Source organism: Neopsephotus bourkii, unplaced genomic scaffold (genome assembly GCF_033783945.1).
Source record: "Neopsephotus bourkii isolate Nb327-2 ecotype Australia unplaced genomic scaffold, CSIRO-AGI_Nbou_v1 NB_318, whole genome shotgun sequence".
Lineage (NCBI taxonomy): Eukaryota > Metazoa > Chordata > Aves > Psittaciformes > Psittacidae > Neopsephotus > Neopsephotus bourkii.
In genome coordinates this window covers 4,772,312-4,797,398 of record NW_026900826.1, presented here as the reverse complement: position 1 = coordinate 4,797,398, position 25,087 = coordinate 4,772,312, and the positions used below count along the sequence as shown (strand labels likewise).

General features: G+C 43.0%; 1 protein-coding gene across 3 annotated transcripts in view; it reads left to right on the top strand.

Annotated features, from left to right (window-relative positions):
* Positions 1-25,087, top strand: part of RFX7 (regulatory factor X7) — a 56,587-nt gene that overhangs the window by 14,048 nt on the left and 17,452 nt on the right. For 2 of the 3 annotated variants that reach the window (XM_061347468.1, XM_061347467.1), the window contains 3 exons: positions 14,992-15,025; positions 22,728-22,810; positions 23,628-23,750. In XM_061347468.1, coding sequence (XP_061203452.1) covers positions 23,641-23,750 — 110 coding nt within the window. In that variant the 5' untranslated portion in view covers positions 14,992-15,025; positions 22,728-22,810; positions 23,628-23,640. The remainder of the gene's footprint in view (positions 1-14,991; positions 15,026-22,727; positions 22,811-23,627; positions 23,751-25,087) is intronic. The other variant, XM_061347469.1, reaches the window with a different exon arrangement.

The window sequence follows — 25,087 nt, the reverse complement described above, 5'->3', positions numbered from 1 at the left end:
GATCAAATTTATACTGAAGCACTGATTAATCTTTTAATTAATCGGGGCTTGGGTTTTTTTTGTTAGTCTTTTTTGTGTATGTATGTATGTGTAGTTTTGAGAGCAGGGGTTGAGCTTAATGTTTTTATACAGATCCCATAACTTATGTATGTTGCCTTCTCTCGTTACTGCACTCTGCCGCTTGCCAAACAGAAGTATTTGGAGAAGGGCCAGAGCTGCAAAATTCAGATCAGGATCCAAATTTGGATTTTTGGTTCAAGCATTTCTAATATCTAATATTACAAAGCCTCATGTATAAATAAGGAACTCTTTTTTTAAACTGTGAAGAGGAGGAGGTGAAAGTAGTTTCCTAGCTCACCTCTGGAGCAGTCCAGGTAGAATGCCAGCTTGTATGTTTGAAAAGCTATCAGCAGGTGATTCAGAGGTAAATCGAATAGAGGAAAATGCAGTGCTCTGTCACCTAGGAAGAGCCTGACAAGAAGGTCAGCACAAATTGGCACTTTCAAGTCAGTGAGAAGAATCCCCTAAATACATCTAAAAATTCTGAAGGTACTGGGGTGTTTGGTTGTGCTCCCTCAGATCTTTGGGAATTCTGAGGGTTTGTTTTGTTTCATTCTAAATGGAGTTAGCCACTGTCTCCATTTTAATGCTTTCTTGATTTAATGGAAAAAGGATTATCTCTCATCAAGTCGGATGCTTGTTATCGGCTGCTATGCCATCAACAGGCTTTCAGTAAGCTGCCAAGTGTTTTCTGTTGTTGAATGCTTAATCATTAAGACAGTGGAAAAAAACATTCAAAACTTCCCAAATGTTTTCCCTGTTGCTTGTTTTTAATTGTTCGTGGTTGCTGTGGGGACACTGTACCAGTGCAGGTGGGGAGGCTGGGTGTTGCTGCAGGTAGCACTGGGGATGGGGATGGTCTCAGTGGTGGGATATGCACTGTGAGGGCCTCTGGCGGGTGTCAGACCTCTCGTTTTGGGCCTGATTGGTACCACTGGTGAGTGGTCTCATCTGTTGCTCAGGCTGTGTGACCTGTTACCCTTTTCTGACTATAACCTGTATAACACACCACATGGTGCAGTGCATGTCAATTGTGGAGGTGAGGGATGTATCTACAGATGTGTGTCTTACGGGGTGTACCTGTGCTCCTTCAGAGTGATGGGTCCTGCTTAGCATTTTCCTGAAGCTGGATGGGGATGGTATCTCTTACTGATTGTCAGGTACTTCAGGTTTGGGAAGGAAATCTTGTACCTGGGAAGAACTCGTATATTAAATGAAGCATATTCTTATCTTCCCTTGAGAGGAAACTTGTGGTTAAATGTCAAGGTCCATGATTTATGGCTGTCATTTCTGATGGATGGTCTTACAGGCATGGAGGCAATCTGTATTTCTTAGTGAGAGATTCTTAAGTGCCACCATGAGGCATTTGGGATTCCTGCCAGTGAAATAGTTGGAATTACAGTTCATTACCTTGGTTGCGTATAGAGTGGTGAATTAAATTATTTTTAAAGCTGTCAGCAAAGCAAACAGCCTGATGGAACTTTTTCTTAGTGTGAGGTTGTCTGGAAGTGTCTGCCTCAAGTATCCTTCAGACAAACAAGAATTAGCTTGTGAGAAAGGTGTGCTGAATAGTAGGTTGAGCAATTCTTTCTGCTGCATTCTCCTCACCTTCTTGCCCTTGTTTATAAATCACCTGAAAATACTTGGAGTAGTCCTTGTGACTTCAGTGAAAATACTGTGTGTGCTTTCTCCCTTCCTTTTCACAACCATTGCCATGTTAAAGTACAGACTTCAAATACCAGTTACTCAGTACCACAAGTGGTAACTGTTTCAATTGTAAATTGAAAAGCTTTAACATTTATTTAATATTTTTTTGCAAGTGGACTTAAGTCCTTTTTTTAATCTGCTTTGAAAAGTAGTGACAACTCCTTCCTCCACAACCACAGGCTAGCTCTATTGCTAATTCAATGAGAGGCTTGGATGCTGGGGGATGATACTGGGCAAAGTGGTTGTGGATGCCATGTCAGTGGGGTATCTGGAGGCAATCTGAAACTGGGACTCAAGGCTTTTGCTTTGGGCCTGGGCATCCTCTGGCAGGACAGGTTTATTGTCTGTGCTGGTGTGTGCAGGCAGTTGTTTCTCTGAGAGAGCACACAGGTGACAGATGCCTCTCACCTGTCCCTGCTGTGCTGTCAAGGGATGCTCCTTGCAGGACGGTACTCTGCCGAAGAGAGCTGTGCTTATTGTTTTTACACAGCATCCTCTGCCTCCAACTGCCATCTCTCATGCTATGTTCAGATTCAGATGCTTTGTGCTTCTCACAGAAAGGCAGATGATTGCTCTGTGATCCTTATGCTGATGATATGAAAGTTGGTAGGTGCAGGTGAGGCACCTGTGAGCTGGCTGGCTGGTGCTCAGCCCTTGCATGAAAGCTGCAGCTTTTTCTTCTATGATGGCATTATCTGAAGCAGTGGCCAAAAATTGTTCTGACATAATCTTGCAGGATTCAGAGACAGTGCCCCAGGAACCTTTTATCCCGGCTCTGACAAAGTATGATGTTTCTTTCATTAGGGGTACTTAAAAAGTTTGCCTATTCCCTTTATAGTTTGATTATTTTTTTTATTAGGCCTGTTAGCATTATAAATGATGAGCTGCGTTAGGGCCTACAGTTGCTATTAGTGGTCATGTAAACTAAATAAATTAGTTCATATTTAAAAGACAGTCAAATTACTCACTGGCAGTAATTGCATCCTGCACACCTGGAACCACAGTTTGCTGAAGACCTAAGCCAGCTCTTGGCTCTGGGAGCCTGCTTTGCAGAATTACCTTCATTATGGTTGATTTCAGTGCTATAGTTCAATGATTAACTCATAAAAAGTTGAGAAATAGCAGCTGAGAGAAAAGTGTATTTGCATCATCCATTCAACAAGTGGATGAAGTGGGATTGACAGATCTAGTTTTAAAAATATGGAAAGGGATATTTTGAACAGAAACCATCATTTGTATTTAACAACTAGAGATAGCTTACTTACCGAGTCAAACAAACAAAATCCCAAGTAGTCAGCAGATGTGCTGACGACATAAGAAAAAACATGGTTTTTCTTTTTATGGCACTTTAGAAATGCTGGTATGTGTGTGTTTTAATTACATCACAGACAAGTTTGTCTAAATGCAGTATACATTGAAACTTGAGTTTAAAAAAAACGTCTTGTAAACTACTTTATTATGCAAAAAAGATAGCTAAAATGCTGACCCTGAAGATTTGGTGACCTGTATAATTGAGTCCCTGAGCTTTGAAGATATTGACAACTATCTCTTACTGATTACTTCCAAGTAGAAGCTTGGTGTCTGATTACCTGTAGATATGTGCCTGAATGCACACTGTGAATAGTCACCTGTGAGTACCGGTGAGTTTAAGTAGTCCCCATTTAGCTTTCATTGCGCATATCCCCATGGACTGCATTATCTTCTTGCTGTAAGCTTATGTCTCTTGGAGGCATTAAGAACGTGAGGTTCATGTACCATCATAGTTTGTACATTCAAGGTGGTGAAACTTTTAGCTGAATTGAAAAACAAAACTTGAATTGTGTGTACAGTGGTTCAGTTTGTGGAAGGTTTCAGAGTGCTTTGACACTTGTAAGTACTGGGATGTCATTAATAGCTTCAAATGTTTAGGATGAAAACATTTAGAATGGGTGTTGGCAGTTAATCATTGTTATTTTTCACTTCAGAAAAGTTCTTAGTTACTACTGGGTACTTTAGATAGTAGTAGCCTTGTGGCACATTAGGCCCAATCTGGTATAGGAGATAGCTCAAGTACATTGTATTCTTGCGGAAGAGATGGTCCTTTCCTAAATTTGCCAGTGAGCTGCAGTTTTGGCTTGATTAGTTTAGCTGCTCTGTAAGGGAGTGGCAAAGCAGCATATAGTTCACCTTGAAAATTGAAATCAAACTGTGTTAATGATGAGGAAGAGACATTTTCATTCCTTTAATGCAGACATCTGCTCTCCCACTGGCATGTTTACGCATGATGTGGTTCACAGGAATGAAAATCCAGACTGATCCAATTCTGTAGTGCTCTTAGGCAATGTCTCCTCCTGGAAGGACCCAGCAGACAAGTAACTGGGGGTAACATTAGTCTGATACTTTCGTACAAGCATAGTTCAGTGAATTGTTAGATGCTCAAACATGTTAGCAGTTATGTGCTGCAGCCTACAGGTGGATTTCAACAATAGGGTTATCTCAATATTGCTTGAGTAGCTTTCTGTCTACAGCCATCTTAAATATAATTCACTGTTGCAATGGTACTTAGAAAGTCAAAAGTTTAATGCGGCTTTTCTGACATCTGTTCTAGATGTGATCAAGGACAGCTTTTTCTGTTTCTGACTATTTTGCTAAAGAAGTTGTGGTTTAAATTTGGAGTTCCCTGGAATGTTTGAAATGGACATACTATGAATAGGAATTGCAGGTGTTCTGCAAATCATTTTTAATAGAGTGCTGAATTCAGTGGCCTGTGTGGCTGTGACTTCAGTACTTTGTACTAGGACAGGTCACATGCACTCTGCTATGTTTTTGAACCATGACATTATGAAAACTTCTAAAATAGGTATCAAAATGGTTGCGGACAATGCTGTGCCTGCAAATCAGGTATGCTGCTTGAGAAGAAAATTGCTAAGTTCTCAGCTTTTCAGTCTCACCCCTCTAGTTTGCTGCAGAAATGGGATTTGGTGGCAGAGCCAGGCATAGCACAGTCTGCCTGCAACTAACTGGCTGCATGCATTGTCCTCTGTGCTGAGAAGTCGAAGTACTGAACCCTGAAGTTGTGGGATATTAAGTACTGGTCAGATGCCTCCTGTTCATAATTGCCATTCGTAAATGAGGTTTTAGAGGAAATAAATAATCTGACAGACTTACTTGTTCATTCATCATAGCCGCAGAGACAGCCTACAGCCAAGGAGGCAGTGGGTGGAGAGAAGGTGACTGAGTGATGCTCATCTGCCCTACGATTGTAGTTTATGCAGTGCTGGCAGAGGCGTTGTATGTTCTGGCTGCTGTGAAGCTGCACAGGCTTGATGGATGCCTCATAATCTTGAATTGGAGCAACTGGTCCTGCAGTTCCTGGGGGAACTCAAACTTTCCAAATTAAATACTTGGGAATTGGAGTAGCATGTGTTTGTAACTCTTACAAAGATCCCAGTTTAGGGATTAAAACCATTTTATCAGATGCTGTTAGGTTGTGGGTTTTTTTTACCCCAGAAACAGAGGGTGAAAAAGTAATGGGTTTATACTGCTTTAGCATTCAGTGAACTGACCTTTGAGGTAGGCAAGAGACTTCTAGCTACTTGCAGCTTTTTATTTGCAGAGACCAGACAGTTTCTGTGCCTGGAGTGAGAAATGCCCAGGGGTGCAGGTGCAAGGCTGAAGGATGGGGCCTGAAAGAACCTGTGGCAGCTGAAAAAGAAGGAGGAATTTTTGAGATGGGAGATGGTATGGCTGTCACCATTGGCCAGCAGTGCCATGTTCATCCTCCATATGTTCAGCTTTCACATTTTCATCCCTATGTAAAAGTCAAGGACAGGAGTAGGGTTATGGGTTGTGCCAGTGAGCAGGGTGGCACAGGTCAGGGAGAGAAGTTGCTTTTCCTGTGGCAGGGAAGCCATGCTCACCTAGCATGAAAGAAATGACCCTTTTAGTAGGCAGATTCTTGGAGAGTGCTTGTAGATACCCAGGGCATTACTCAGCACAGGGAAACTGAAGAGGTTGCAAGGATTGCATTCCCTGGGAGTTACCAAGGTCAGCACTTGGGTGCAGGTTCCACAAGCAGGAAAAAAGGATGCAGGGGAGCTGTGTGGTGGAAAGCCATGAGAGGAAAGGGAGTGAAGAGGAGGAGGGATGCAGACATCCAGAGATGAGGCAGAAGCAGAGGTAATGGGATATTGCAAGCAGCATTGGGAGTAGGGGGCTAAATAAAAGCTGGGTTTGTTTGTAGAAAGATGGCATTGCCTGTGGGTGAGCTATTCAATGTGAAGAGGAGAGATGGATGTCTGTGGCTTGGAGGAGGGACAAAGCATTTGTGAGGGAAGCCCTGTAGGTGAAGCTGAACCTCCACAGTGCAGTGTCTGAAGAGCTAACTAGCCACACTGCAGCCCTCAAAGCACTGCTTTGCTTCCTAGTGTGTGTCAGGCCCCAAGTGCTCTTGAGATGGTAGCATGGTGTGAATGCTGGGGCTCCTTTCCAGGCTGAATAGTGTGATCCAGCTGACAGTGAGTGCTGCTGCTGAGTCTCACCCCTGTAGTTTCACTGGGCATCCTTTCTTAGAGCCATGTGGGACAAAGGCTTGAGAAAAACCTCACCATGCTGTAGAGCATCTCCAGTTCACACCCCGTAGAAATTCTAGCCTTAAGTAATGATGTGATGAGGCTTCTGCAGACCATGGCTGAAAATTCCGTAGCAGATCTTTAGCTAGCTGTACACTGAATTCAGAAGCAGCCAGAGATAGATTTGTTTTTTCATAATTAGTTTTAAGAACACGAGTTAACCATTGTGAGATACATGAGCTGTTGTGATAGTTGATTTTCTGTTTAGCCACAAACCTGCCTATCTGATGACTTTATCTATTAATTCTTTCTGCTTTTAGTGGGACATACTTTAGATTTGGATTGACCACTCAAGTTCCTGCTTGAGTGACTTTTTCATGTCCCTTTACTGAGATCACCCTGTGCTTTTTGTTTTAGTCTTTCTAGGGGATTGATCTTTGCAGACTACTCTTAGAACAATGCCCTGCAGTGCCCCATGTAGATTGTTAGTAATAAATGTAAGATGCAGCTCCTCTGAAGTCATATCATCTTCAACGTATCATCTTCCCGCGTAACATACAGAGGGCATTGCATCCTTGGAATAGGGTCCTGCCTGAATATAGTAATACACATGGGTTTAAATTCAGAGTAGTGCGGAAAGATCCAGGGTGAGAGCTGTGTAGAAGCACTTTCTTTGTCTCTTCTAAGAGTTCATTAAAGTAACTTGTGGCAAAATGCTGTATTTAAAGAAATGTAACCACCCGCCGGGGGGGGGCCCCCCCCCCGAATTTAAATGACTTGTTGCTGGAATAGAGCACCTGGTCTGTGTGGCTGTTGCAGGTTCTTCCCAGTAAGAATTGTGAAAGAAGCCTTTAACATTGAATACAGCAACATTTCTTCAGAGAGGTAAAAGAAATGTTTGTAGACCCAGATTTCTGATGACTGCTGGCTAATTATTTCCTGGCCCTTTATTACAATGGGCTGTGTTGGAGACTTGGGTGTTTCATTAGCAGCCTTATCTTCCTTCTTTGTTCAGCTGTTTATATAGTTGGCATCGTTTAACGCTCAGAATATCATCATAGTGTCAGAAATGGTGAAGGGATTAAATTTTTATCCAATGTAAAATACTTTAATTACATTCATTTTAGTAAGAACCATTGAAGTCATGCACTTGACCAGTTTTAACCTGCACTAAGTTAAAATGTCGTGGCATGCTGAACCCCTGCTTTTCTCAGCACTGTGGTGCAGCATTGCTCCTCCAGGTGTCGAATGGAAACTGGTCTGGCTTACTCTCTTCCGTGAGTGGAAGGAGGTAGATTAGGTTGCAGTGAAGATGAAATGGTTGCAGCTTGCCCTCGATGCACTGTTGTATCGGCTTGCTGTGCTTGTTCCTTCCTTGCTTTGCTGGGAAGAGTGGTTTGACTTGGCCTGAGGAGGAGTCTGCCTTGAAGCTGAAAGAGCCAATATTTACAAATTGGTGAATAGTTGCTTTGTTTACTTTTTGAGGCCTGAGGGTTGGACACTTTTCTACATTCCCAGTGGGCACAACTCTGTGGCTATTTTTATGCTTTAGGGAAGTAACAGTACTTTATGTGCTTCCAAGATGCAAGTCCCTGTAGATTTCATCTGGAGTGAGAATATATATCTGCATTTGAGTGTTGGAGGATTTACTTCGTCTTGTATTCAATATTTTGCTTCTCTTTGCTTGTGTTTGTGCTAGGTTCAGCTGCCTTGTCTCTACAGCACGACACTGAATTATCCCCAGGGGACAGAGGAGTGCAGGCAGGGAGTGAGCCCCTAGGTGGCATCAGAAGCCACCTGATTTTTGGCTCCTGCGTGCCAGAGGGTGAGATGTGGATGGGAGGGGAGACGTGCAGTCATGCTGGGATGTCAGGGTTGACTGGCAGACGTGCCCAGCTTGGGCGCGCTTTCCTTTCTCAGTAACCTGTGCTAGCAAAAGCTCTTACTGCATTAAGTGATCAGTATGTGTAGTCAGCATTTTGCTTACTCAAACATATTTCAACCTTTTGCAGCTCTGCTTTCTAAATATTTAATTGAAATGCTTTTACAGCCATTTTACTTATCAACATGAGCCAAGCCAGACAATGTAACATGGCATATGTTAAGATGTTAATTGAGTAGCAGCACACATAGGCGGCTGTTTCATAATTTTCTCCTTAGATGATCCTTGGCTCCAGTTTAATGTTTCTTTGTGGTTCTGAATGGAAGGTTACAAAAAGATATATTTAGAGCTGTTAGTCTAAGAAAGAAAAGCATTAATTCAGTAAGATTAAGATTTAAGGGCTGAATCCTGCAGGCACTGCTGGGACACAGTGCTTGTCGTGGTAAGGATGTGATAATAGTACTTTTCTGATAGCACCACTTACTGTAATAGGGTTGCTAATCCTTTTATTGAGTGGTTCCTCACAGCGTGCACAGTAAATAGATTTTTATTTTTTTTTCTAATGTCACCTGATGCCATCAGGCTTGTAGAAGTGATCAGATCTTTCCAAAAGGATATCTGGTCAGTGTAATAATGACCCTTGCTATTTTAGCATGACTTTCAGAAAGATGACTTTGCCAGAACTGTCACTGTTGGTATTTAGTAGTGGAGTCTGACTTGCTTTCCTTGGGAGCTAGCTGGGTTTTTGCAAGAGTCAAAGAGGCAGGAGGACACTACACAGGAAAAAGAGCTCCTGGATCAACACCCAAATACCTTCTGTGCCTGGAAGACACAGACAGGCCTGGGAAATGCTGCTCATGTGGTATTGCACCCAGAGAAGTAGCCTTTCAAGACTACCCCTAGACCCCGTTGTTCAGTAGTTTGGCAGACAACGTCAGAGGCTGTATAGGGGAATGGCTGGTGCAGCGGGAAATGGAAGCTTTTCAGATCTGAGTAATTTTTAAAAAGCCATATGGTCAAAGTAATTCTTTGTTGGCAGACAGCTCTAACTGCTGTCCTGGGTTTCCTTCTCGTATGGAAGGCTTGTTTGCAGAGTAAAAGTACTGGGGCAGCAGTGTGTGGTCATGCTGTGTGAGGCCATACAGTGTTAGAGTCATATGTGTGGGCTATGAGTGAGCAGTTGGGAAGGTTTCCTGTGACCCTGAACAGCTCCTGCTCCTGTCCTCCATGGGTGGGAGCTCTGCTGAGTTGCTGCTGGTTTTGTGCTAAACTCTTATGAGAAAAAACTTAACAAGCTTTCTGCTTTGTTGGGGTTTTTTTGCCTTCTCCCGTGATACTTTAGAACTTCATAAACCTCCTCTCTCCCTTTACTGTCTAAGAGGGTGGCTGGTTTACCACCTGAGATGGTAACTAGTTAACAGTGCTAAGAAACTATAACTTGGGGTTTTCCCTTCTAGTTGCAACTTTCCCTACTATGTCCTGTGTATTGGGTAATAATGTAACACACTGCAGGAGTACTGGAAACTGGAGCCCTGCAGTTGGGAGTCCTTGCTGTAGTGTCAGGAGTCATATCCTGTCTTCCTGATGTATGGCATACCTATTAACAGGGCTGGAAAGTGGTTCCTCTTCATTAATTGCATTAGGTTTCGGCAGAAATGATATTTTCGTTAGGCTGTCCATAATGTACCAAGCTCATCAAACACATCTACAGAGTCTGCTTTTGGGAGGGTGTTCCAGCTTATGCAAATACTTGCAGTTTTAGGCTGAAGGGAATACAGAGTATCTGTGGGAACTTCGCTGATGGTATGAAACTTGTAATGAAAAATGACTCTTGGGCTTTCTGCATTTGACCACCTACTCAAACCATTACAGTATCTTGCACAATAAATTGTGGGTCTGCTTGTCCCCTGAATTTTGCTGAACTGGACTTGTTGCTGTCATTGGCATCTTCCTCCATTTGAGGACTGATTTATTGCTAGTGCTTGAATGAGGAGAGCTGTTTCCCATGTCACTTGTGGGACTGGGAGGGACCCTGCCAGAGCAGTGTCCTGGAGGTGCTGCTGTCCTCCTCGTGCCAGGATCACAACCCAGAGCCCCTTCACTGGCATCCTCCTGCACAGTGTGTCCCAGGACAGGAGCTGTGCACAGGGGATGGGTGTTCATACACTGCGTTCACTGCGCATGCTCCCCCAGTGTTTGCTGTGCTGCTTTCACAGGGAGTGCACGCTCTGCAGCTGGAAAGCTGATAAGGGTTAGATACAGTGGCTGTGCAGGCTTTGAGAAGGCTTAGAATTAACTAGGCAGTAGCTAATAAGGGTTTTCTTTTACCCCTCCCAACCAGCTTCCTCTTTCTGGTCTCACAGGCATAATGCCTCTCATATCCCTTGTGGTTATATGGCGTCTACTGTTTGCAGCATTAAGGAAATAGAATTCAGAGCAGCTGAATTCTGCCACCTCTTGTAATATGATAGCCCCCTGCTGCTCCATAAAGTTCAGTTACCTGTTCCTGAAAGTGAAATGTTACTTAATTAGAAGAAGGTTCAGCAGCATCTGGTTTTATGCCACTTTGACATAAATTTACATCTCCTTGCCTCCCCCCCCTGCTTTTCCCCCTTGGTGCAAAGTAAACCCAGCTGCATACCTGGGGAGAGAACACACTCCTCATTCTGCCCATGCCAAGTTGGAGCCATTAAAATGGGGCTGTTTTGAGTAGAAATACATAAATAGGTCAGGAAAAGCAGGCATGCGTACTTTGGCATAAGATAGAAGAGCAGTTTGAGGAAATGCTTTAGACTGATTTCCCTCCCTCCCTGTTCTCCCCAAGATACTCTAAGGAGTTTGTCAACGTGGCTTCAGCATTTAGAAGCTTAAATTACTGCAGCCATTGAAGGTTACCTTCAAGATTCTCTCAAAGGTCTTGGTTCTAAAGGTTAAGTCCAAAGCTGAGGCCATTAAGATGAGCTGGAAGTTTTCCAGTAAGGCTTCCCACTGCAGATGCAAGGCAGCCTATTCCCTGGGAGGATGTGGGGCTGGAGTCTCTGTGGAACACAGTGGCTTTTTCAGGGAGCCACTCTGCTATGCTTCTGTAAACCACGGGCTAAGAAACCCCCTTTTATCTGCAGTTCTGCTGAGCAGAAGGTGGGTTCTTGTGTTTGAGTGACTGATGGTAGCTCTTCAGAGGAGTACAGTTCACTAGTGGTGGTTGGGAAGAGCTGACTTTTTGAGGAGCATTGCAGTACACAGTAGAACAGGAGTACGTCCCTCTTAAGTCACTCAGTGGGCCTTTCAAACTGTCTTCATGCTGGTATGCACAAGGAGTCATCACTGGTTGTGGTAGTGTCATTGAATTTTGAGGGGGGAGCAAAGTTTTGTTATATAGTTTTATGCTCCCACATTCTTGTGGTAGGTCAGTATCTGGTACAAGTTGGTAAATCCAAAGTGTCTGTAAAAGCAGGTACCTTTGTTATCACCCGTAAGAGACACCTACCCCTAGAATCACAAGTCATCTTGTGGATGAAATTGCTTGAAGTAGCCTGAATGAAGTTGTGGATGAAGTGAAGAGTTTAACTGCAGGGAGACTGTCAGCATGAAGAGCTACCAAAAAGAGAGCAACATCAGCTGTGCTTCTAGGTGTGGTGGGTCACAGTGAGCCCCGGGAGGAGCTACGCTATCTGTTGGCTTGCGGCACAGTTTCTAAGTTTAGTTTTCCGATGGACTCAGGTCCCTGGTAGGTTGAGCCGGTTGTTTTCGTTAGTGAGAACATCTATTACTCCTGCAGCTCTCTTGCAGCTGTTCCTAGACATGCAGCAGTATGTGGGTAGCAGCCTCCGAAGGTCAGAAACTGCTGAGGCCTGATTCCCTTGCTCTTGGGATTGCTGGTTGCAGTTACTGCAGAGTTGGGTAAGGGGTTCATTTGACAGAGACAGAAACAGACTTACTTACTTATAAACAAAATTTCAGCTTTCAAAACATACCTGTCCTGCTAGCGGAGGCAAAGGAGGGGTGAAATAAACCAAAGTGGCAAATACAATGTAGCTGGAATGGCTGTTCCTTTGCCACCTTTGTCACTTTTCCTTTTTATCTTCTGTTCTGATGGAGATGTGTGTCCTGCAGTGTCATCAGGTGGAGCTTTTCCGTGCAGTGCTCAGCACCATGAGAAGTTCCTTGTCCCAGCAGCTTCCCAGACAAAAGGACAGGTTCCTGAGGGTTGCCATTGCTTGTCTTTGACATAGATAGCTCCACTGGAAGATAAATAAGAAGCATTTTTTTCGTAAGGCACAGGCTTTATGGAACCAGGCTCTGCTAGCCTACCTGTGCTCTGGCTAGGCTGAAAGAAGCCTCAGTTTACCACTAGCAGATTTCAATGGAGTCCTCCCAGTATACTACTGAGCACGGAGCAGGAGATAAAAAATGAAAAAGCTGTTAAAATAGAAGCGTGCTTGTCTCTGCTGAAGCCATAGGACCTTTGCCTTTTAAAATGTCACAACATTTGCTTGCATATTGAAGGACATGAACTTGACTATCCTTTCTGTGCCACCAGTTGATGAAAAGAAAATGGAGAGGGACTGCATTTGATGGCCTTATTGTTGCTCTTGTGCTGCAGCTTCTCGACAGTGTTGATCAGTGCTGTAGGAACAGAGGTCACACCTGGAAAAGCCTGAACTAAATTTGAGAGTTTACATTTACTGACTCAGACTGATACTTGGAGATAAAAGCACAGCTCTAGGGATCTCCTGCCCAGCTGCCTCGTGGCAGCTTGCCTCTTTCTCTTTGCAAGAAGAAAGTATTCATGCAAATGGGCATGCTTATGTGCAATTTGGCAGAACCTAGCAGGATGGGAAGGCATGCTGGCTGAAGCGTGCTCTTCTGAAGAGCCTAGTACACAGTGTCATCTGCAAGTCTATAAAGCAGAGACTGTATTTGGACCAAATTTGATCTGCCTGTACCCTGCATCCTCTTACTCTCCATGCTCCTTTTCCGCATTAAGCTGTCATGTAAAGCCACAGAAAAGGTTTAGGTACAAAAATGGGCACGTATGCCTGAGCCCTGTTGCCTACTGCCGTGAGCACAGCTTTGTACGAGAGGCTGTGGATCTGAAGCAGCACAGGGAATGTCAGACCCTGCTGGAGGCAGGAGGCAGTGGGGTGATGTGGAGTCCAGCGTGACAAAAGTGGTGCTGAAGAGCCCTCTGTTTCAGCATGACTTTTGTCAGCATGGCTTGGTCAGCTTTGGATCAGACACAGTGATGGTAACTCTTGGCAGCAGGAGGTTTCAATGCTTGGTGTCCTTTGACTAGTAAGTTGGTGGTTTTGGAAGAGTGAGATGACACTTGTGTTCCCTTCTGCAGTTGCTACAGTAGATGTGATTGTCTTCCCTAAGGCAAGGAAAATCTCCTATTTTACTGTACTTAGCAATTCCTGTTCTCAGAAATCCTCAACATCTCTGCTTTACTCCCTTTTTGGTGTTCCTGAGTATCCACCCAACTGATTGTCTTCTCTACAGGAAGTCGGTTGAAGTGGATGTCTGCTGATGTATCTGCTTCAGTGGACTGGTCATATATTTTTACCTGTAGGCATTTTTTACTGTGTTCTGTCATTACAGCATATGCAGTTCTAGCATGGGAATGGGCATCAGTATTAGCAGTTCCTGCAGAACAGAATTTTAGATGGTCATTTTTCAGAATGCAGGACAACTGAGCTCCTGCCCCTTTGACACTTGATACAACAGTAGGTGCTGTTTCAGTAGCTTTGGTTCCTATCATTGCCAGACACTAGAGCCATTTGTTTTGCTTGTTTCTTATTTATGATTTTGGTATATCCATCAGATAGCTTATTTGGTCTTTCTTTGTATGTGGTAGCACCTCTAGAAAAGTAAAATAACTGGAAATCAGATGTTTTGTTGTGTTAACAGGAGATTGAATTATATTTTATTATATTAGGAAATAGTAGAATTTCCTAGTAGAATAGGTTCCTGAACTCTGAAAACTGCTGCTTTGTGCTTGCTCAGTAGCTGTCCAACAGTAAAAACTGTTGGGTTTTTTTGCATGTCAAAGATTCTGCTCCTCTTTAGAGTGATAATAAAATGCCTTCAACTAATGCAGTTAGACCAGCCTGTGAAATAGAGCACACTTAAGAAAGCAAAAGCTGCTTATGGGTGTGTTTATATGAAGCATAATCAGTTCCATACTGTTTGCACTCCTTGGCACATGTACTGAGGTCATTTATGCCATACTTTAATTCAGTCCCCACCCAGTGGCTTCTTAATAAGCCAACTGGGAGGTAGCAAGACTAACGTGGAAAACTCCTAAGTTGCCAGTGGGATGCCAATTGTCTGCTTTGTAGCAGCTCTTTGGAAAGCTAGAAATAAATGCATTGAAGTGGTGGGATTTACTGAAGTGTGGGGAGAGACGGTGGTAATTGTGTTTACAGATGAACAAGTAAAATGAATCTGAATTGTGGAAGAGCTTACAGTAAATGTAGTAACATCCATACTGGCTGCTTTGCAACTTGTGATAATAGCTCCCAGTTGCAATGATACTGCATTAAAAAAGAACACAACCCAGTTCTTATAGAATTGAGTGAACTATCAAGAATCCTAACAAACAGTTAAGTTTGGGCTGACTTTCTACAAAAAAATAGCTGGATGAGTATTCTTCCATGAGCTAGCAGGATATTTCACAGCAGGAGGTTAAGCCTGTAGTACAGTGATAGAAACTGTAATATGTGGTGTTTTTGTCTTTGCTGTTTAGATTAATTCAAGATTTCTGTTCTCTCTTTCTTCCCTCACGTCTAGCAAAACTGTACAATCTAAAGTGGACTGCATTTTGGTAAGTACAACTCCAGAATGCTTTTTAATATTTAATAAACTGCAAGACCAAAATAGATGGCTCCAGAGGCTGGCAGCCATTATGAAGCCTTTCCTTAGCAGTGCTTTAAGGTACTGCTGTTAAATGGGATCCAAATTAGTTCCCATTGCAAAAAAAAAAAAAAAAACAAAACCCAAAACAACATGATGTGGGTTTGATGTTTGTTTTTCATGGAAATATTGACCTCTCTTTGCTTGCCACTTGTACAACTGTCAGTATACATACGGAAAGGTGACTTAGTGCTTTTGTAAGCATGGTTTTGTTAAATGAAAGATACCTATTGCACAGATCAGAGTATGCAAGAAGCTAACTGTGCCTTCAAGTTCCATTGCTCTTTAGGCCTTTAATGACAATGATTATGTTGCTGTTTCCTTGGAATAGCTAATTAATGGCCAGTAGTATATTTTAAGGAAGGAACTGCATGTTCACACAAAACCTAGCAGACCGATGTCCTCGTGTGAAAATCTTGCAGGTGTCATAATTACCAGATTTTGGGGTTTCGGTTTTGGTTTTCTTTCAACCTCAGAAGCTGCACACTATGTCAGGCCTGTTAGCTCCACTGTACTACTTAGGACAGAGAGACACACAGTTTCTTGAAGAATAAAAACCCTTGAAATGCATAAACATAATCTTCCTTTGTGCATTAAAATAACAGGATCTAGATTAGAGGTGATTTCTAGGAAGCAATATCTAGCGTGAACTTAGAGGTTTTGTTTGTTTTTAATAGTGAGCAGGTTGCAGATTTCTTTAAATGAGAGTCCTAGTTCATGAATCTTAAGACTGAAAGGGGCTGCTTATTCTGACTTCCTACCTTCAGCAATTCATCCAGAAGTACCAGCGGGTGAGACAAAACGATGACATACACAGCCATCTGGATACGATCAGACATAATCTGTTCAGCTGTATGGCTGAGCTAAAGAATACTCCTTAAAGTCACATTATCATAGGCTAATTCAGATGAAACTGAAGTCTCTTTCCTTAAAATGTTGTCTTACTTTAAACCTCTTACTACAATAAATTAAGCTGTTGTACTGCAGACAAACTTGGACCCAGTTTTGCATTATAAATTCTTGAATGCATCCAACTAAAATTGTGATGCAGAAATGTCATTTTTGTCCTTATTATTGCTCATTGACATTTGTGAGCACAAAGCAGGTGTCATAAGATCTTAATTTTGTTGTTATGTGACTCTTCTGTGGCAAAAGGGCAAATTGCAAAATTGCACTTGTAAAACTTTCAATACTGGGCTTTCCTGTGGTGAAAAATGGGAAGTGGAGCAAGTGTCCCTAAGTAGCATCAGAGAGGGAGTAAATAAGTAGGAGGTTAACCAGTCATCTGCTTCTTGGAAAGCCATTTTAAGAAAATGGAATGACACTGAACTATTCATGCATTAAATTCCGTGGATTTGCAGACCTAGGGTATTGAGATAGGGATTATCAGTTTGTGCTAGCCCATTCATTTGTGTAGGTCTCATCCATTGGATGGACAAGCTATTTTTCTGAATAATGCTCCTGGAGGCAAAGCCTCTCCACTGCTTGACTTGGAACAGAACAGTAATGTCCTGATGGTCTGATTTTCTGTTCCAGATGCCTCCTTGTCTGTTCTGCTGATGAGTTCAGAGGAGTCCTCAACAGTGGAAGGGCCACTCTTGGTTAGCAAAGGTAGATCTAATGCTGCTCAGGTAGTTTAAGAAGGAAAATCCAACATCAGGAGAGTTCCGGGAAATAAAAATTGTTGAATTTTGTCAAAATGGCTTCTGCATTTTTACATGCTTTCGAAAAGCTGTGAGCTGCAAGACAGAATTTAGAAGTTAAACTACCAGACCAGGACTGTATAGCTCTAAATAAGTTGTTCAGAGCTTCCTTGCAGCATTGTCCAGTTTTTGTCCTGCAGAAGGTAGATGAGCAGGCTGCTTCTTTCTGGGCATGTGTGTGGGTTTGTCAGAGCAGTCCAGATTTGGGTCCCAGCTGCCTGCAGAGAGTCAGACTCCAAGCTTGTGGGCAGGTCAGAACATTTCCTTTAAGTGCACATTCTTATATGTCTGGTTCAGATGGAAACCTTTTCAGGGCCTTTAAAGCAGTTTCATGAGGCACCAGGGGACAGTGTTTGTCGTTTGTCTCCCTCCTTACTCTAAGGAGGAGATTTGGGACTAGCTTTTACTTATACTGGGAGGTGCTGATGATACCTTGGAGCATTTAAACTTAATCAATTTGCTAGTGAAATTAAAAGGAAAAACACCAATAGAGGAAAAATCAGTCTTATTCTTGTTACCATTTGTGTTTGGTAACAGCAGTCAGAGTAACAGTGTGCAGAGCCACACACAATGCTATTTAGCATGTAGACTCCATAGTTCAACACAGGATAGCAAGAAAGAGAAATAGGAAGAGGAAACTGAAGTGATGGCAATAATATTGGTTGTGGAGGTAGCTAGCAGAAGAGGACTATGGAAGACAGCTATTATGAAGGCACTGGAACTGCAATTACTCATACAAGAGACCAAAGTCATCTGCCTTTTGTTTGGTAGGCTGCACCACTTGCCTCCTGACATACTGTCAGTTTCTGGAAGATCATAAGAAAATCATTGTATTCTGTGCAATCCAGAAAAGATAATTAGCAAGAATTGTGGTGTAAACAGCCATTAAAAATTCATTACAACATCTTTTTAACTGTAGTAAACATGTCTAGCAGTAGAGTCTCTTAAGACTTTGCTTGTTATATTTGTTGCCACATACTAAGTGAACTCTTGAACCTGATTTTTGAAACTGTAAGCTCCATATAATCACTCAGCAAGAAGGCTGAAGTTTCTTTCCTTAGTCCTCTGCAAAGAGGTCAGTGCTGGTGAGGGTGTGCTGGATCAATGGCCATGAAACCCAAAGCTGGTGCTGGATGAAGCAGTTACGGTGTGGGCAGCAGCAAGACCAGTATGCCAGTCTGCCTCTCCTGCAGCAGAGAAGAGGGTAGCTTGTCTTCTTGGCCCTAGAGGAGATGGGCAGAAGCTTGATGAAGTTTTGGCAGCTGTGCTTGGGCACCGTCAGTGCAAAGCTGCCATGTATTTTTAGAGCTTGTTTGGAATATTTAGCACCTGAAATATGTTTCTGCTTCTGTTCAGATAAAGCACATCAAATGTATTTATTAGCAGCTTTTTAGGATAAGAGGTTCTGTTTCAAGTATATTAGCCATTTTCAGTCTTGATCATGTTTCCAGCAAACCATCTGACCTTGAGTAAATTATCTGACCTTTGCTTCTTGTTTCTCTGTTCACAAAGTGGGGAGATGGTTGCTTGACTGCTTGGCTATTCTTAGTCTGGTTGTTAAATAATAGATGTTTGTTCTGCTGAAGTCTGACAAGCTTTAGAACCAGTCTGCCAGTAGGTGGAAGTTATATTGCCATTGGCATAGCCTTTTTTACTTCGATTAGAGTATAGGTATCTATAAATACTCAAAATGTGGAAAGAAATATTAAGATCACTCCATGCTCTCTTAAAATAGTCTTCCAAAAAGCTTGCAGCAGTGCCCCTGGCTTTCAGCTCCTCTTCACCAGAACTCGAGGACAGAAATAACCTGTGGAAATACGAAATAGTTCAAATTTGAATGCTGTTTTTCACCTGTTCATTACAGAAGTTGTGACTGCTAACTCTTCCTCAGCGTATTCTTCCTCTATCTTATCTAAAGTTTGGCTGACTAAATATTTTCTTCTTTGAAACAACCCAGAAGAACCTGGAGTTTTCCCAGGGTAATCCCTTTTGACAGCTTTAGGATGAAACTTCACTAACATTGGTGACCTGACGCTAGGTCGGCAGGCAGAGAGAACCAATCTACCACGGTCAGGAAACCTTAAACGATACTCTGTGATTCTGAAGACTCTTGTGCTGTGAAAAGTTTCAGTGTCTAGTTAGTGTATCTCAGCATGAAACCAGATGTCAAACTCTGCTATTTTCATTAAGAAACCCCAAACCAAGAAACCCCAAACTAAACCCAAACATAACATATTGGCCATTCTGGTTTATTTCACAGCTCAATCAAAATGCCTGTTAGAATGAAAAAGGAAGTTGCATCTGTTCCTAAGAGATCCTTGCTGTGTGTGTCATAGACAGCAAAAGGACAGATTCATTTGGCTACTAATAATGCAAATATAAATGGATTTCTGGTTTAATTTTTTTGCTGCATATGTTATGCATTCCTATAGTGAACTAGCTGTATTTGGTAACTGTCATATCAGAGATTGCTGCTGCTTTATGGGTTACTGAAAATCTTTGCTTAGCTGTGACTTGAGGTTTGTAATTCTTTGTCCTGTGTTTTTCTGTCTCAGATTCTAAGACCACTCCAGTTTTGGCTAAATTGAAGCTAAGTTGTGAAAATAAGTCTGAACACTGCTTGCTCTCCACCTTCACTGAATTTTCCTTTAGTTACTGTGGTTCCAGTTACAGGAGATGAATACAATGCATGAAGACTGAGAGTAACAGAGGTGCTTTGTGATGGATTTGCACCTTGGTCCTGCAAGCAGTTCAGCATGCTTATGTGTTTTTCTAATGCAGCTTCAAGAAGTATGGTTTATAAATAGCCTTTGGAGAATTAGACAGTTTGATCTGATAGAACCAGTCAATCGAGGTCAGGAAACTTCAAGCTAAATTTTTACTTTTAAAGAGCAGATAAGGATTCCCCAGACATTTTACATTCTGTATGGGTTTTAAAACTCCAGTAGCATAAGCTTTTAGAGGGCTATGCAAAGTGGAATTTGCCCAAGATGATGCTGGCATCCCAGTCTTCTTTTTGATGTTTTGACTCTTTTGTACTTTGTTAACTTATTGACCTAACTGGGGGGGAGGTGGGGGAGAAAATGCGTAGTATATTTTGTGTTCTGTTTCTTCTTATTCATTTCCATATGCATCCAATTTAGTGCAAAGTGAAGCTCAGGGTGAATTAATCTTTTTCTTCTTGGTCAGTAGTCAGTAGGCCAGCTGAAATGTTCATCTTTCTTTTCTGACTGCGTTAAGAAAGCAGAAAGTTTTGATGCTTTGAACAGTTGCAGTAACAGAGTTACTGCTGAATTCCAGACCTTCAGCACTCAGAACTGATGGATGTCAGCTGAGGTTGAAGAAGAGACTGTACTTCTTGGGGTTGTAAACAAGGATTTGAGAGTTTTAGAAATGTTTAAAGGAAATAACCTAAACAAAACAATGTTTAACAAATTTTTAACCTAAACAAAACATGATGTTTCCTGAAGCTACTTGCACTGGCTGTCACACTCCATCTCTTCACTGCCACTTCTCCAGTTTTAAGATGATTTTCTCTAAATAGATTCAGTCTCATCTAATAAGCTTAGGTTTATCTAATTATCACCCAGGTAGGATTACCTCTGTGGACTGCCTTGACTCCTGGCTGTGTGTTAACTCTCCTGTTTCGAGGAGGTCCTGCCTCCCTGGCATTTTGCTGCAGCCATTGCTGGAATCTGGAGGTTGTGCAGAAAGTGCTGTGTGGGGCCAGGCGTGGGGAGGAGTGGGGTTTGAGTGACAGCAGAGAGAAATTAACACTGTCCAGCTGCTTCTGCTGAGGGTGTGAGGAAGCTGCCTCAGCTCTAGGGATGCACTTTTGCTGATGGGAAAGTTGCTGGCTCGCTTGCATCTTTTAGAAAAGGTTCTGCTAACATAATCCCAGTCACGTTTTTTCTCTACACATGTATTGTTGGGGTTTTTGGTTGTTTTCTTTTAATTGGGAGGGCTTGATGGATGGGCCTGTATAGCAGAGCTTCCCATAGCTCAGAGAGGGCCCCTCCCTTAAGCCCTTCCTTCTGCCAGGCCACAGCAGAAGTTGCTTCAGCCGCAGTGGGCGCTGGGACAGCTTCAGGATATTTTGATGAAAGATAATGTTTCTTTTAAAACCTCACCTTTTATGTTGCCCTCTGGCACATGAGGCTTGGAGGTAGCAGGCTGGCTTCCACCTCAGTGTCAGAGTCATGGGGTGTTTTTTGTTTTGCCTGGGATGCTTTTGCCACATGGTTTAGCGCTTACCACGCAAGGTAACATCACCTGCAGTGCATCCTTCGGTGTGCTGCTTTGGCAGTTCCTCAAAGGAGAGGAGGTCTGATAAAGAAGTGCAGGCTTTCTTGCAGTTGTTACATTTCTACCTTTTAATAAATAAGTGATTAATTTTCTTTGAAGAACGTTGATCTTTCAGTAATGGGTTTTCTTAAAGGAGAACTCGCCTGCTGTGACTTGTGCAGGAAGGCAGGAGCTGGGAATTTGGCAAGCTGCACCCAGTTAAGAAATACCTTTCTGGCTAGTTGGTGGTCTGAGCACCACTGCCGTGTAAGCTGCTGTAGAGCCACACAGAAATCAGGGTCAGCAAATTTCAGGAGTTTGTCAAGGGAAGGAAAAAAACCCGAATGTTGTGGTTTGCTGCAGCTTATAAAAGCAACAAATCGGGTGTCTGTTACCTGGCTGCTGCTGGGTGTTTCTCTTGGCTCTCAGAATGTGTGTGGCATCGCTGGTGGCCCAGTTCTGCGGAGCAGTTAGATAGTGGGGATCAGCAGGCCATGTGCCCTCCCAGCACCCTTCCTGGGTGGCGTGTCCCAGTCCCTGCCCAGTCTGGAGCCAGGGTGGGGACCTGTGCATTCGGTGCGAAGCCAGCAGAGGCAGAGTGGGAGCTCACCTCTCTCAAGTACTGCTGTTAATTTTGTGCCAGCTGAAGTGTGTCGGGTCTGGACATGACAGGGTAGGTAGGGAGCCCCAGGTTGGAGTGTTCAGTTTTTAGCTGAGCTCCAAAAGCTGTGTTCTGACTTAGAAAGGGGTCGCGTGAGTCTTTGTACTGATGGTGCACTACCTTATGCATTGCTTCCGCAACATCTTACTGAAGGAGAACCCTTTTGCTCCTTGTTGCGTGGTTTTACTCACACTGCTGCAGAGCAGGCCTGAGCACATTACCACAACAGATTCTCCTAGTATTCCTAGGCCCATGTGGCTGGTTTCAGGTGACCAAAAGCTAGTGTGTTATGTAGCAAACACTGTTTGCGTACACCAGGTAAAACTCCCCCTTGTGTCTGATCCTGCCAGTATCCATGGGAGGAGGAGTCTGGAGTCACTGAAGTTGATGTTAACTGAATGCCTTGTCTTCAGTATCTGTCGAGTATCTCTGATTTCCAAAGGAAACAAACAAAAAACCCCACATATGTGTATAAATATATTTTAAAATGCCATCATTGAAGCCTGTGACACTTCACTATTAGTGTATAATGGATCCACAGCATCAGGTCTGCTGTCCCCTGTTGTTAAAGCATAGCTGGTTTTGATACTGTGTTGCCAGAGCTGCTTCATGTGTGCTCTGAGAAAAGATACAGTTTACATGTTACATGTCTGGTTAAAGAAGTGACCTGGGAAAATGTCCATAACAGATTCTGCTTTGGTAGCATGTGACTTTTGTAGTGACGACAAGTGCTTTCTCGTGTGTGATGGTGTGCAAATAAAACAGAAAATCACATTTCTAGTCCCAGAGTGCTCAAAGTCACGTTTTTCCACATAAGTAAATATTTTCTTGTTTGCAGTGGTATCGTTGAGGACTGTGCTGTTGGATGACAGTTCTCAGCTGTCAAACTCAACTTTTCTGTTTGCCTTTTCTCCCCCTGCCCCACTTCTTTTCTTTTTTTAAACCACAACACCTTTGTTATCTAGCAAGAAGTTGAGAAGTTTACAGACCTAGAGAAACTCTACCTCTACCTTCAGCTGCCTTCGGGTCCCAGCAATGGAGACAAAAGGTATGTGTGCAAGTGTGTAAATGCGAGCAGCTAGTGCTGGAAGCTTACTTTACTTCCTGTGACACTTATCTGCCTAGGAACCATTCACGTGATGTGTTTAGTAGCAGAAGCAGCCTTTATTAGGCATTACGGACTCTTCATGAAGATTGTGTTGTGCTGTTTTTTTTCTTTTTAACTTTGGAATCTTTAGTGCATGAATAGCTTCTAAGTACAAACCTCCTAAAACGCAAGAGTCATCAGAGAAAGCGTTTTGCAGCCCAAGTGTAATCGTTTCTTCACTTTTTATGTAGGAAGTGATAATAGAGCAACACATGTGATGGTGGGGGAAAGAGGAACTAACGGTATTTCTGGTAACAATTTGTTTGACTAAAGGAAGGTCTAGAAAACCAAGCTGACAACATCACAAAGCTGGTACATGTTCTCAGTAGGATGCTTATCAGCCTGCAGGTGCTTACAGGAAGCACTCTGAGCATCTGCTGGCAGAGGGCAGCTGGCAAACTGAGTGAGCAAAGCTTAGAGGTGGTCAGTAAGGAGTAATAAATGTAAGAGGGGAAGGAGGTGAACTCTCACCCATCACTGTCTATTCATGGCTGTGTATCAGTAAAGAACTGGAATGTGAGGTCAGTATGTTAAATTGTGGATGAAAGAGTGGATATCTGCTGCCCGTGTCTCAAGGAATAGTTAAGTGTGTGAAATAGCATCCCTCGCTGTCTCTGGTGTCTCTGCCTACCTGCGTAGGCAGACAGTTATAAAGTCTTGTAACTGAGGAGCAGCTATGGAGCAGAGACTTCATCAGCATTGCTTCTTCTTTCACTAGTGATCAGATCTCCATGTCATCCAGCCGTGCCCAGCAGATGCACGCCTTCTCGTGGATACGGAACACCTTGGAAGAGCACCCCGAGACATCCCTTCCCAAGCAGGAGGTTTATGATGAATACAAGTGAGTGCTCCTGAATTGGAATCATGCATGTGGCTTTAGTGAGCATGGATAGTTCTGTGACACTGGCTGTACAGGCACTCTACTGATGTACATGTATGAGTGCATACAGTAGAACAAGGCCTTGTATACTGATGTACCTGAGCATGTTTTAGCTACAGTGAGGCAAACTGTATTCATTATTTCTGCCAGTGAAGACAAGATTGTGATGGTTAAGTTGTGTATTAGATATGCTGAAAGAAAGATACAAGCATTTCTTAATAAGTCAGTATCTGTATGAATATTGTTTTGGTATTTGGGCAGAGCAGCACAGGTAAAAAGCACCAGGTATTATCTGGTGGTAAATTTTGGTCTGCTTACTTATGCTGCCTTATCTGACTGCATTAACTAGGTTGAGGGGCTGGATTGTTCCTCCTGGAAATGCAGCTATTTTGCACGTAAGATCTAGCCCGTCACACCTTTCTTTTCAGGATAATGCATAAATATTGGACCTTCCTGCAACAAACCTGATTTCTACAGAGGCACTATATATCTGAATATGTATGAAACCAGTAACCAAGGCCACTGCGAGTCTGTGTTGTCAAGTCTCAAAGCTACCATGTAACAGGAAAGCGATTAGAAGCAAGGGAGAAGGAGCTGTCTGACGGAAGTTGGATTTGAATTCATTTACAGAACATTCCCTGGGGCAGGAGAGGAGTATGGGGGGAGAAGAGAATAATCATCTCCAGCCCAGTTGCCTGAAGATGAATAGCAGATTTATGGTCTAGTATGAATATTTCCATAATCCGAGCGATTACAGTAATTTGCAGTGAGCCGAATCCCTTCACTCTCTAAGTGCCTACAGGGTTCAGCCCTTAGTCATTGTTATTCCAGGGTTGCCTTTTGTGAATACCTCCTTTTAATTAACTGTCTCTGGTCAAGTTTTTCACTCTGAGCCCCAAACCATGATGGCATTCGCTCGCCTGGGGTTGATAAACATGCACACACCTATTTCTGAGATGGTGCCATTGACTGGAGTGGTGACGCAGCCTGGAAGTGGAGCCAATGGCACAGACGTGCCGGGGTGGCCAATCCCCGAGCAGCAGCCGCTCGCGCAGACACAGCAACAGCGGCAGCTGCTGTGCGGGAGAGAGATGGGAGCGTTATTCTTAAATATATTTCTTATTAAATAATTTATGGCCTGCTTCAGCAACAAATCTGCTTGGCTTCCATGCTGTGCCAAGCTGCAGATGCCCGGAAAAATCATCATCTACAGATTGTGGAGTGTGAAATTTGGATGGCTTTTGTATGTAGCTGCATCAAGTATTTGTGTATTGTATTTTTTTTCTCCCCTAACAAAA